The sequence below is a fragment of the Thalassophryne amazonica genome, chromosome 16 (genome assembly GCF_902500255.1).
Source record: "Thalassophryne amazonica chromosome 16, fThaAma1.1, whole genome shotgun sequence".
NCBI classification, from domain to species: domain Eukaryota; kingdom Metazoa; phylum Chordata; class Actinopteri; order Batrachoidiformes; family Batrachoididae; genus Thalassophryne; species Thalassophryne amazonica.
This window is the reverse complement of record NC_047118.1, coordinates 58,721,469-58,735,193: the sequence shown is the minus strand read 5'-3', so window position 1 is coordinate 58,735,193 and position 13,725 is coordinate 58,721,469. Positions and strand designations below refer to the sequence as shown.

Here is a 13,725-nt window from a genome sequence, read left to right as displayed (position 1 = left end):
TACAGAAACATTTCTGCTGCTTTGAAGGTTCCAGTGAGCACAGTGGCCTCCATCATCCCTAAATAGGACAAGTTCAGATCCACCAGGACTCTTCCTAGAGCTGGCCACCCATCTAAACTGAGCCATGAGGGGAGAAGGGCCTTGGTCAGGGAGGTGACCAAGAACCCGATGGCCACTATGTCAGAGCTCCACCATTCCTCTGTGAAGAGAGGAGAATTTTCCAAATGTACAACCGTCTCTGCAGCAATCCACCAATCAGGCCTGTATGGTAGACTGGCCAGATGGACCTGAGAAAAGGCACATGGCAGCCTTCCCGGAGTTTGCCAAAAGGCACCTGAAGGACTCTCAGACCATAAGAAACAAAATTCTCTGGTCTGATTAGACAAAGACTGAACTTTTTGGAGTGAATGCCAGGTGTCATGTTTGGAGAAAACCAGGTATCATCCCTACAGTGACGTATGGTGGTGGCAGCATCATGCTGTGGGGATGTTTTGCAGCAGCAGGAACTGGGAGACTAGTCACAATTGAGGGAAAGATGAATGCAGCAATGCGTGGAGACATCTTGGATGAAAACCTGCTCCAGAGCACTCTTGACCTTAGACTGGGGCGACGGTTCATCTTTCAGCAGGACAATGACCCTAAGCACACAGCCAAGATATCAAAGGAGTGGCTTCAGGACAACTCGGTGAATGTCCTTGAGAGGCCCAGCCAGAGCCCAGACCTGAATCCGGTTGAACATCTCTGGAGATATCTGAAAATGGCTGTGCACCGACACTCTCCATCCAACCTGATGGAGCTTGACAGTTCCTGCATAGAGAAATGGGCAAAATATATGTGCACCAAGCTTGTGGCATCATATTCAAGAAGACTTGAGGCTGTAATTGCTGCCAAAAGTGCATCAACAAAATATTCAGCAAAGGGTGTGAATTCTTCAGTACATGTGATTTCTTAGAATTTATTTTGAGTAAATTTACAAAAATTTCAAAAAGCATTTTTCATGTTGTTGTTATGGGATGTTGTGAGTAGAATTTTGAGGGGAAAAATAAACTTACTCCATTTTTGTATAAAACTGTAAATTAACAAAATGTGTAAAAAGTGAAGTGCTGTAAATACTTTCCGGATGCACTGTATTTACATTTTACACAGTGTCATTGTTGAGGCATTGGACTGGCTCTTTGAATAGCAAGTCGCAGTGCTGATCAACCTTTTTTATGATATCTCTTTGTTTACTCAAACTACTCAGCGGGACTGAACCCAAACATGAATGTAAACTGTATGGAGGTGGGAGGTCTGTCTATGAAGGATCCGCCTCAGCCCCAGTCTCGCCTGTCACAGTGGACTCACCCCAACTCCATTGAAAGCCTCTCTGGAAGTTCCTCTCCTCTGGAGCCCAACCTGAGCAAACATGGTGAGGAGAAACAGAGAATCCTGGGTAATTTCGCACACAACCAGTGTGTGCCCCAGCTTGTGTTTTTTTTTATGACGACTACTCATAGTCCTTAAACAACAAAAATACTGTTCGTTTTTTTGTTAGTTCTTCCATTAGATTCGACTACGATCCCCCCCCCCCCCCCAAAGAAATCCTGCTCGTATGTAACACCAACGATTTTTTTGTTTGTTTGTTTTTCCCAGTCCAGATGCATTATAAATTAGAGCACCGCACTCATAGAGCGCAAACCTCTGCCAAGAATAGTTTCCAATTCCACAAAATTTTACCTTGGAAAAAACATTTCAAAGCCCTACTAGAAGCTAAATTACATGAATCAAAGTTGTTTTTTGTTTTTTTGTTTGTTTTTTTGTGGTGGTGGTGTCCGTGTCTTTCCCCCCCCCCCCCCCCCCCCCCCCCCCCCCCCCCCGAATTCTTTTTCAGATAATTTTCACAGAACACTGGTTATCTCTGCTATGCACAATTTGTCATTACTTTTTGGCACTTGGTTTCTGACTGATAAGTGGAAGATAGACAAACAGACATAAGATTGGAACCTCCAACCAATTTTGGTGCTGTAGATAAATCCATAACAGAAAAATGAGTGATTGAGGCACTTTTGATTGATATATAATGTAAAATGTACACCAAATGGGCCTTTCAATATTAAATTCAAATGTCCACAAAATCCACAATCCGGATCAGATCCGGATCAAACTTTTGTCAGCTGATAGTGAGTGCCAGTCTGCACCTCACTTTCAAATACAAAAGTGATTGGGGCATGTTTGATTAAGATATTATGTAAAATATACATTAAATGGGGTTTTCAATGTTAAATTTAAATGGCCACAAAATCTGTAATCTGGATAAGATCCTCATCAAAGTTTGTCAGTGGGTAAAGGATACCATCCTATATAAACTTTTCAAATATGGAAGAAATTCAGTCTTTTTTGACAGAGTTATGAATGTTTGCAAATTCATTCAGTGTTAAAGATAGAGATTTTTCCTGACTTTGACCTATGACCTTGAAAATTTAATCAGTTCTTGCATATCAGGATATGAATCTTTAATAAAAGTTTCATAATGATATTTGAAAAATTCCAGGCTGTTCACAAACAGACACACAAACAAACAAACAAACTGGGGCGAAAACATAACCTCCTCAAACTTCATTGGCGGAGGGAACAAGGAATTGCATTGCACATTTGTGACAACTGCATCATTAAGAGTTTTTCATTTCAGCCCCTGTCTATAATGGCTGTTATCAATAGTGTAAATGAGTTATTTTTCAGCGGTACGAGTGATGTTTTCAATGTGGTATGACTTTGGGGAAAATTCCAAAACACCTTCCATGTTTTTAACTTTTAAACCTTTTTGTTCTCCAAGGTGCCAATCTGGGTCCCCCTGGTAAACCCCCTCAGGTGGAAGACTCTTACAGCCCCTATAGTCTGATGTCTAGCTCAGAGTCTCCTACCAGTCCACTGGTGACCCCAGACAACTGGGGCCAGGGCAAGAGCAACAGTGACAAGATGGCCAATGGGACCAATATCAACTGGCCACCAGGTGAGAAACACACAGCACTCATCTGTTATTGAAGTGCATTTATCCAGGCAACCAGACGAACAGGTATGGGTGTGATGACAATTAGCTCAGGGTTTGCAAACAAGATGCAGAGTTCATGGGTCAATGCGGTCACTATATTTTTAAGAGTAAAAAAAAAAGAAAATCAACAGAATACAATGTACAGTACACTTTGGAATTACATTGACTAATTACAGGTGTTGTATTAATGAGTTGTCTTATGATGTGGATATTCAGATTAAGTAGTAAGACATACATAGGCCCTGAGGTCCAGCGTGAAGAAGATGAGGTTCTATGACTTTTACTGGATGGAATGCTAATCCAACATAGGTTATGCCCTCATGCAAGGCTGTTCCCATATTTTCTGGAGTATAAATCACAGTTTATTTGTTTGTTTGTTTGATATTGTGGGAGGGCCTGTGACTTGTACTCCCATGTAACTTATACACTGAAAATTTGAAAATTATGTTAATATGCAGTTTATTAATAATAACAATATTAATTATTTAACTAAAGAATATAAACTCCAATAATAAAAGAATAAGTGACAATACCAAAAGTACACTACAACAGTCCACAAAAATGTACTCATGTTTTTATTGTAGTGTTTCCAACACTTTGGGCCAGCTATTCTTGTTCATCTTAGTCCAGTATGTTGTCCAACATGCATTTATTTCTCCATATTGCATGTTTTTGGTATTTCAAAATCCTTTAAGTACTCACTGCAGGCTTCCTCTAAAAATCCACTGTTCATGTCTCTATCCGTATCCACCTGATAATTCCTTTTGTTCAAACTGTGTCAAATAGCATCCAGTACTTTGTCCGGCCCACACTTATTTGTCTAACTTGCCTTTTTTTGGAATTTAAAAGTCCTTATGTTAATTAACATCACAAGCTGTGGTGTGCACATGTGCTACTGAGTTCATGCTTATTGTTAAATTCACCACAAGGGAAGCACTCTCTGGAAAAGTGATTTGCAAATACAGGGGGAAAAAGATTTTTTTGACTTAGTGCTATTTATATTTTGGAAAATGCAGTACATATTTACAGCTGGATAGACTGAGATGGTGCAGAAGAAGTGTCTTGTCCAAGGAAACATACAGGTAGTGTAATTTGGAATTGAACCATATATTAGAAGCCCAAACGTCTTATCCCACTGATCTACCTGCTTTGCTGTATGTTTCTAATAACTTTTTAAAAGCTTTTTGGAAGCATTCATATTTTTTCACTCCCAGAGTTCTGCCCTGGTGTACCCTGGAAAGGGCTCCAAAATATCGACCCTGAGACTGACCCCAATGTGACCCCTGGCAGTGTCCCAAGTGGGCCCACCATCAACACAAACATCCAGGATGTCAATCGGTACCTGCTCCGGGACAGAAGTGGAGGTGAGAATACGCCAATATGGTTTGACCGTATGCCTGGTAATGTGTTTCATTCTGTGCATTCGTTTACCAACGCCTTGGTTATTTTTGTAAGGTATGCTTTCGTTGACTTTCTTATTTCATCATGCATGAAAGTATTGTTTTTCTTATTAAAGACACCCTGAAATTTTGGGAGTAAATGTTTGACTTGGAAAAAGAAAATTGCCATTAGAACTCCAAGTGTCACAAGTGCAAACAAAAGGTCTGAGAGTCTTGTGAAGCTGGAAACCATGTTGTTGTTCATTCCGCCGCTGGAGGCTGTGCTTATTACTTTTTAATTTCCTTTTTTCTTTCTTAACTGCTTGTGTAATCATTTTTGCTATTATGTCCACCAAGGACTTAATAAAATCATGAGCGTTTATTTGTTCTTCTGCCTTTTAGCAGGATTACGTCAAAACTACTGACACGATTTTGGCGAAAAGATGGATATTAGGCCATCGAAGCACTCATTAAATTTTGGAGGTGATCCGGATCCTGGATCAAGTTTCAATTTATATAGGCTTTGAAGGATTACCGTTAGCAAGATTACATCATAACTACTGCACAGATTTTGATGAAATTTTCAACACAGATGCATAATAGTCCATGGAAGAATTCATTAAATTTTGGACGTGGTCTGGATCCGGATTCTGGATCAAGATACACTTTATATGGGCTTTGAAGGATTACTTCAAAACTGCGTCATGAATTCTCACCAAATTTTCACCACAGATAGATATTAGGCCATGGAAGACTCCATTAAATTTTGGAGGCGGTCTGGATCCGAAGCCGGATTCTGGATCAAGATTCATGTTATATTGGCTGTGAAAGATTACGTCAAAACTGCTTCATGGATTCTCATCAAATTTGCACCACAGATAGATATTAGGGCATAGAAGACTCCACTGAATTTTGGAGGTTATCTGGATCCAAATTCAGATTCTGGATCAAGATTTCCCTTTATATAGGCTTTGAGGGATTACTTCAAAACTACTTCACGGATTCCAACTAAATTTGCACCACAGATAGATATTAGGGCATGGAAGACTCCATTGAATTTTGGAGGTGATCTGGATCCGAATTGGCGGGCATCAGAAATCTCTGTTTGCTCTTGTTCTCTGATCTTTTTATGAGCTTAAAGCCATAGGGCCTGATTGAAGAATATCCCAGATAACAAGTGATAAATTGCGCTGGCAAAAACAAACATTTGCACTTTGGGGATGGAGACAGTTTTGCGGGTGATTTACTGATTATGCACTTGACAGTGGGTGTTAACTTGACATAGCAGTATATAAATGAGGATTTTTGAAATTCTGTCAAGCCATTTGCCTTGTGCTTCATTACGCACAAATTCTGCCACATACTTAAGTGTGTTCATGTACTGGCATTTAAAAAAGAAAAAAATGAACAATTGTCTATCCACTGTATTTAACCAAACCAGTGAATAATTAAGCTGTGTTTTGTTCTCTGCATTCCCCCAGCAGAACACAGCATAATTATTCACCAATTTGTTAAAGTACAGTGGATGTAACAGGGTCATTCCATGTGGAATCATCCATTCTGAGGGACATTTGCCGGGTGACCCTCAGATTTTTTTCAAAAAATTGACAGATGTAAATCTATCAATTTTATCAAGAAATCTGAAGTTTTAGGTCCATAGGTTAAACCATGTTGACACAACAGCCCTTGGGAATTTTTTCATTTTTTTCTTAGCTTTTGGACAATTGGTTTCGGCCAAGTTTGAGCTTTTACTGCAGGTCCTGTGTTGCATGTGAGAAGCTGGTATTTGCTACCTAGGGCTAACCTTTCCCATAGAATCAGAAAATGCAGCCACTTTGCTGCTGTCTTCACTAGTTTTTGTACAATATAGGCCTCAAAATGGCCGAAAACCAATAATCGCAAATATTTTCCCATCTTTTAAGCATCACTACTCTAGAAATGTGCAAGATGGAGAGTTGATATTTGGCACAATTATGTCAATATGATTTTAGAAGGAAATCACACTTTTATATACACATTTTAAACAGAAATGCTACAAGTGAAATTTTTCTGTCTTTTGAAATTTTATGAAAAATTGACCATTTTCATGCTCATCGTTGACCATGTTGACAGTAATTCAGCTCTTTCATATTTGTACCACATAATGTCCCAGATGTCGGTACAATGTGGTATGAAAATGGTTTTTGGAAAAAATGAAAACATTTCCATGGGCTGTTGTTTAAATTTGGTTTGACCTATGGACCTAAAACTTTGGATTCCTCCCAGCAGTAATTAAATGTGTGAAATAGGGATTATTTTGTTTGTTTGTGTATTTGTTTTGATAGCCATCTGTGATGTCCCACACAGAGTCCGATATGTGCATCTGTGTGTTTCATGGACAAGGTGTGACACATCAATATTAGTAATGATCAGGGTTGCTCAGAAAAACTGGGTCCCGCAGAGGTGGAAGGACCACTGAAAGCGGCCGTCATCCAGACGCAGCTCCTGCAGCAAATAATGATACTCTGTATTGGGAGCTTTTCACAACAACTCGCTCCGTGTGATCAAGGTCCGTCATGATGACTTGACGCCGAGCGGAATGGAAGCACCTCCTATTTGATGACACATTGGAGCGAATTTTCGCAGCGAAAGTCCACCCAAGCAGAGCGACACACCGGGCGAAGGAGGCGCGTCTGTCACCATGCGACCCCCGCAAATTTGTAGCGTCTGATTGCGCCCGGTGTGAACTCGGCATTAAAATATGCCCAACATTTACAATGAGTAATTTATTTATTTTAATTCAGTGTACGAGGAGGCAGCGGCTTCTCTGCTGCTTGATAAATTGTGTTGCGTGTGCAAACCAAGTCTGTTTGCACATTTCCTCCCACAATTTTGCACACCTGCGTGGAAAAAGTTCAAATTGCAAATGCCAATAGACAATATTTGCTATTATGCACATTTGAAAGACACAACCCTCAGTGCACACGGTTCATAAATCAGTAAATCAGGCCCTTAATTTGTTATGCTGTTTTTTTTCTTTACTCCAATTTTTCCTCTCTCTCTGCCTTTGTCTTTTTTCTTTGTCTGTATTTGTGTTGCTGGCATCGGCTTAGGCTCTTCTCCCACTTCATCTCAGACCGAGGCTTTGCCTCCATCCTCTGATTGGCCAGTCAGTGCCTACACTAACTCGTTCAGTCTCTCGTCCCCAGAAATGGACGATGCAGGTACATAGTTGGTCCGTAACCTTCCCTTCCCTCTCAACGCTGCAGTGAGACAATCACTGCTAATCAGCATTGTCCACTTTCCAACCCACAGCCCCAAGGTGCCGGTATGCTTCCAGTAACATTCCATAACACCTCAGCTTGAGCTGTGAATAACTTTTTGTTCTTAAAGTTCTTGTTATTTAGAAGTATACTGGAGCTTTTACTGGTTTCCAGAACATGAACCATTTACTGGAGAACCTCATCCTTCCTTAAGCTGGGCAGACACTGTACGATATTTTTAGTCATTGTACTCGGCTCCAGCTCTAACTGAACGACAAAACCGCACGGTGTAAAAGTTTATGTCCTCACACTATACGGCCCGATGCTCTGATGCGATCTGACTGCTCACATTGTACGTTGAAAAACCACACGTCGGACTCATGTTTCCGGAAGCAAAACGTAAACATAAGCTTTTTTTCAGACTTTATTTATATTTCTTATTTTTACATAAACTCTCGAGGGGAGACATCAAAGTTTTAACAAAAAAACAAAAATAAAAACAATACAAGACTTTACATGAGTTGAAGAAAGGGGGAAACAAGAAACAGAAGCTGCTCTCCCAAAGAGATGATCACTGTTTATGCTCTCTCCAATTCCGCATCGGTGTTTGCACAGGCACAGTGTGAGAGGTTGGACGCTTGTATAGCTTCAGCAGCGGGATACCTTCATGATGGCTGACCAGAATATCAAACAGGTTTGATTTTCATCCGACCATACGATTGCCGATCAGGAGGTGGTCGTGAGAAGTTAAACGCAGCTCGTTACTCCAATGTATACTACACGATGCAGGACGCGCGATTAAGCTGAAACTCGGCGCGATCCAAAAATTCTCTCACGAGTGAAAAATCGGCTGAAAAAGGGCCAAAACTCGCAGAGTGTAAGCCCAGCTTTACCCGTCACTGTGCCTGAATAAATAACGACCCTCCGTTTAGCCGCCTTCCCTGGTGGAGTGTGTCTATTTCCCTCATGCTGTTAATGCATCTCCTTCCTTCCTTTTGTGTGGCATGGGAAGTTTATCTGTACTTTGTTGTGATGTTTGAGCATCAACAGATTGTAAATCCTCTGTTCTACTTCACTGTAGCAGAGTCCTGATACGAGCCTTGGACACAGGGGGGAAAAAATCTGAATTACAATCATTGCAATCAGTAATCGTTTCATGTAGGTGTGTTTGAGGCCTGTGGCTTCACTTGTCCCTTAATGCAAAGACACTTGGTAACCCACTTAATATTTCAAAAATCAGGGCTTTGAACCTCTTTGGTGTACGAAAACAAAAAACGGAAACAATCGATGTATCACTAGGAGCAAAACATAACCAGAAAAATATCATGGTTTTTTTATGTTCCAGAACAGAAATAGTTGTTTGAAATAATGGTAAGTTTTCATTTGTTCATTAATTTTGTGTTCCTGCTTATTCCAATTAAGGGTCACAGGAGCCTATCCCGTTCATTGGGAAAGGCTCATTGGGTGAGAGGTGAGGTACATGGACAGGCTGCCAGTCTGTCTTAGAGCCAACACATATTTATAGACAAATACATTCACTTAACCCCACTGTCAATTTACAGTCATCAAGACACCAAACCTGCATATCTTTCAAAGAGGAAGGTGGAGCACATGGTGGGAACCCCCTGAAATACGGGGAGAACATGCAAATTCCACACAAAAAGGACCAGGCAGGAAGCAATATCAGGACTTCTTTGCTGTGAGGCAACAGTATAACCACTGATCCACTGTGCTGTCACAGTTTTTCTTGATTTATTATATATTTATCCTATATTAGTTTGGAAGAAAACTCAAAAATGTTCAAAATAAAATATTTTTAAAAAGTTAAAGTCAAATGATAAATATCAGAAACTTGACAGACCCAAAAATGTAACATACGGTGGGTCTGAAAAGTATTCACAGCACTTCACTTTTTCTACATTTTGTTGTTTTACAGATTTATTCCAAAATAAAGTAAATTAATTTTTTCCCCCTCAAAATTTTACTCACAACACCCCATGATGGCAATTACAGTGCATAAGAGCTGGATGCTATTAATGTTACATGAAGTTAAAAATAAAAAGTCCACAAAAACAGCTTTTGCTGCTCTGCTAAATGGAAGACGTCAGCTGGCAGACATCATGCTTTAACTAGTTGTCCCTGGAAGCTGGATAGTCTGATACTCTAGTCCCTGTAGTGCAAAAACAGATTTGTGGTAATCTCGCATACACTAAAATGATTGTTCCGATAATACAGTATTTTTAGCTGGATGCCAAAGATGAAAGAACTTTTATTCCGAGTTGTTTCAATAGGTCAGTCATTACTTCTGTATTTTTTACACAGGAAAATTGTCAGAGATGAAGTCAACCTGGTCCCCAGGTCCAATTTCTCACAGCCAGGCCTCTCTGTCCCATGAGCTGTGGAAAGTTCCCCAGGGCCCCCGGAGCAACACTACGGTCCCCTCCCGTCCACCACCCGGCCTCACCAACACCAAGCCTTCCTCAACGTGGGGGGGTACCTCCCTGGGTTTGGCCCAAGGTTGGAGCAGTTCTTACACCACAGGTAGATTTAACACTGAATAGGTATTTAACGTGTGCAACCACCTGTTGAGAGTATTTTATTTTCGTACATCCTGGTAACAGAGCTCTGTTTTCCTTTGCTGTCTTTCTTTCATACACAGCAGGTACCACATGGAGTACTGATAGCTCCAGCAGGACCAGTAGCTGGCTGGTACTCAGAAACCTTACTCCACAGGTATCGACTGTGCATTTTGATCATAGCCCAGTATTACTGCCAGTCATCATGTTTCAAGAGAGCACAAGTAGCATTTCTGTAATGTTTGCAGTTTTACTAGCTGTGCATCTCAAAACGCCTTCAGAACGTAGGGTTGTATAACTGCACTTGCTTTACCAGGGAAGCCATGCATGCAAGGTTAATTTACAAAAAATAAAATATGGCATTTGGTACTGACCCTGTTTAGACTCACAATGGAAACCACTTTGGCACCCCCCAAACAAAAACCCCCACATAAAAACAAGTGTAATGCTTCGTTGTCTTCATCATCACCTTTTCCATTCTACACAACAATTTGTCCCACTGATTGACCCATCACTTGACTCATGTTTTACCCACGGGAATCTGTGCCTGTTGCCATGGCTAAACAAAAGCTGATGGCCACCGACACATCAATCAAATCTTATGCTAATCTACTGTTGAATTATAATTAATGAAAATTAATGAAGTGATGTATTGGGAAGTGATGATGCTAGCCTGTGTTTAGGCTATGTTGCGCTTTTGTTTTGATTGTGGTTGCAGTGTCAAATGTTATTGGGCACATTTTGTTTAGAGAAGGTAAACTTTATATAAATAATCCATGTATTTCCATTTTGATGGAAATGGAAAAGTCCAAATCCTAATGTACTTGACTGTATACAATTTTATGTCTGCAACCGTACATGGTTCTGGGCTGGCCTGAGTGTGGCTGCAGTTTTGAAGAGCCATTGGCAATCATTTGTATCTGCGCTTCCGAGGTTTACTCAGTTTTTACTGTGGTGGACTTGTGCCTGTTGTAGATCGATGGTTCGACTCTGCGTACACTGTGCATGCAGCACGGCCCACTCATCACATTCCACCTGAACCTGACACAGGGCAACGCTGTGGTCCGATACAGCTCCAAGGATGAAGCTGCCAAGGCTCAGAAGTCCCTACATATGTATGTTTCTTGAATAACTGGTTTGATGCATTTGCCTATGCTGGAGCTTATAGGAAGCGTTAACTACAAGTGTCTTATGTCTTCACCCAGGTGCGTGCTGGGAAACACGACCATCCTGGCAGAGTTTGCTGGGGAAGAAGAAGTGAACCGCTTCTTTGCACAGGGCCAATCGCTTGGTGGAACCACCAGCTGGCAGGCCAGTCCGAGCTCCAATCAAACGAGGATGGGTGGGACGGGATCTGGATCCTCGCATCCCATTGGTCACTCTCCCCACTGGAACAACAACAACAACGGCAGCAGTGGCGGCGGCGGCCTGGGAGCAGGTGGAGCAAAGACTGGTGGAGACCTGCTATGGGGAGGTGTACAGCAGTACTCCAGCCTCTGGGGACCGCCGAGCGGCGAGGAGGGACGCGTCATGGGGAGTCCCACTCCAATCAATACGCTACTGCCTGGCAATCTATTGAGCGGGGAATCCATGTAGGCCAAACGTCCTCCAACAGGAGCAAAACCTTTTTCAAATCAGTGTGGAGATAATCAGTGTGGGTGTAAACCATGAAGGGAATGGGCAGCCTTGTTGGCACCTGTTTCACACGGCATTTCAGTTGCAGTTATGTTGTGAATCTCATAAAGAGATTTTAGTTTTACAGTGTTCACCTTTTTTGCATTTCCGGTCAAAGGAAGAAAAGTCTTTTGTTCAACAGAAAGAGAACTTTTTCGCAAACTGACTTTTGAAAACTCGCTGTGCAAAACGTATTGCAGTCAAACTGACACAATGACGAGCTGCCATCCTCTCTTCAACCTTCCCAAACCCACCGCACTTCAGAGATCCATGGCAAGGCAAAGGAAAACCCTTCAATCCCCGTGGTTTCAGCTCATCCAGACTCGACATTTTGTGTCTCTCAGCACTAATATTAGCCTTAACCTCCTTCTGTCCCGCTTTTCCTCACTCCCACTGTACATGCAGAAGAAGAATACGGACATGTGTACACCCTTGTTTCTGAGCCAGTGAATGGAGAGTACATCCTGCTGTGGCAACCTGGAAAACCACAGCTCACAACTTGAGTGCATTTCATAAGCAGCTTCACTTCCCCGACACAATCTTCAAAGGGAATGATGCAACTCTTGTTTCGCCTTGTTCAAGCCATTTATTTTTGTAGTGTTTTTTTTTTCTTCTTGAACCATTGCAAGCGAAGCTGAGAGATATTATTCAGATGTGTCTGTCATTCTTTACACGGTGGAGCTGGGGGTCATCGTGTCTACTTTTTTGTGATGTAACAGACGATAAATTGAACCACTGCTATTACTATGTAACTGTAAGACAAAACACATCAATGCACCTCAACTCGCCTGCGAGCGACTCGCCGTCTGGCCTCAGTCTTGGAAACCTCTCACTGATCTTGTGGAAAACCTCAAGTCGTCAGTGTTTCCCACCAGTGGGTAGATACCCCCCCATCTCTGCCTCCACTCACAAAACCCTATTTCAAGCGACGTGCAATATAAGCCACAGACTCTACCGTCCAAGCACCCTCACCTTGGCCTCTCGGAAAGAGAGGGAGACTATAAAAGATGATCGAACTGTTTAGAAACTCTAATCTGCCCCTCACCCCCACCCCCTCTAAACTCTAAAACTGCCACTACCACCCTTCATTTCCTCCTCATGAGTGCGTGAACTCAGGAGAGTAGCAAGCTGGTCTCGAACCATCTTCTGTCCACGGCACGAGGATGAAAACAAAGCACTTCTTCAGCGAGTCTACTCTCCGCACTTATGCCAGTGACTAGTTTTTTTTGGGCAGAGACGTGGGACAGGAGTGTGTGTGGGTGTGTGTGTGTTTGCGTGCATGTGTGTGTGTGGGGAGAAGGCATCAAAACCAAAATATGAGTCTTTTTTTTCCTCTTCAAACAGAAGACTCAATGACTTTTTTTTTGCTTATGTTTTGCAGTGGTAGAGAAGTATATAGTTTGTGATTTGGTGGTTTAATATAGCACTTAGCAGGAGCGCCATGGCTCCATATACCCTCAATGCCAACCAATTAGAAGACAAGAAGAAGCCGCGATGCTAAAACTTAAAAATCTTAAAATGAAAAAAGACCAAAAAACAAACAAAACAAAAAAAAGAAAAACAAAAACTGCATAGTAGCTTCTTGATATTATGATATTCTTTTACATGGACGTGAAGATTTTATTTTTCAGTCCTCCTTCCCTCGCGTTGCTGGGACCAGGAAGGAAGTCGAACACGGTAGCAAAGTGAAGGGAACGACAAAGAATCGACTCTGATGGCGAGTTGCAGCAAGAAGCGGTCACCCTCCCCCCCACCCCCCGCAAAGCACCTTGCCCACTCTCCATCAAAGTAAATGTTACAGTTGCATTGTGTACATTGAAATCTTC

At 41.8% G+C, this 13,725-nt stretch overlaps 1 protein-coding gene across 6 annotated transcripts in view; it reads left to right on the top strand.

Moving 5' to 3' along the window:
* Positions 1–13,435, top strand: part of tnrc6c1 (trinucleotide repeat containing adaptor 6C1) — a 216,108-nt gene extending 202,673 nt beyond the window's left edge. For all 6 annotated transcript variants that reach the window (XM_034189809.1, XM_034189811.1, XM_034189808.1 and 3 more), the window contains 7 exons: positions 1,244–1,408; positions 2,813–2,989; positions 4,243–4,392; positions 9,972–10,190; positions 10,309–10,382; positions 11,201–11,340; positions 11,431–13,435. In XM_034189809.1, coding sequence (XP_034045700.1) covers positions 1,244–1,408; positions 2,813–2,989; positions 4,243–4,392; positions 9,972–10,190; positions 10,309–10,382; positions 11,201–11,340; positions 11,431–11,821 — 1,316 coding nt within the window. In that variant the 3' untranslated portion in view covers positions 11,822–13,435. The remainder of the gene's footprint in view (positions 1–1,243; positions 1,409–2,812; positions 2,990–4,242; positions 4,393–9,971; positions 10,191–10,308; positions 10,383–11,200; positions 11,341–11,430) is intronic.
* Positions 13,436–13,725: the final 290 nt, after the last annotated feature.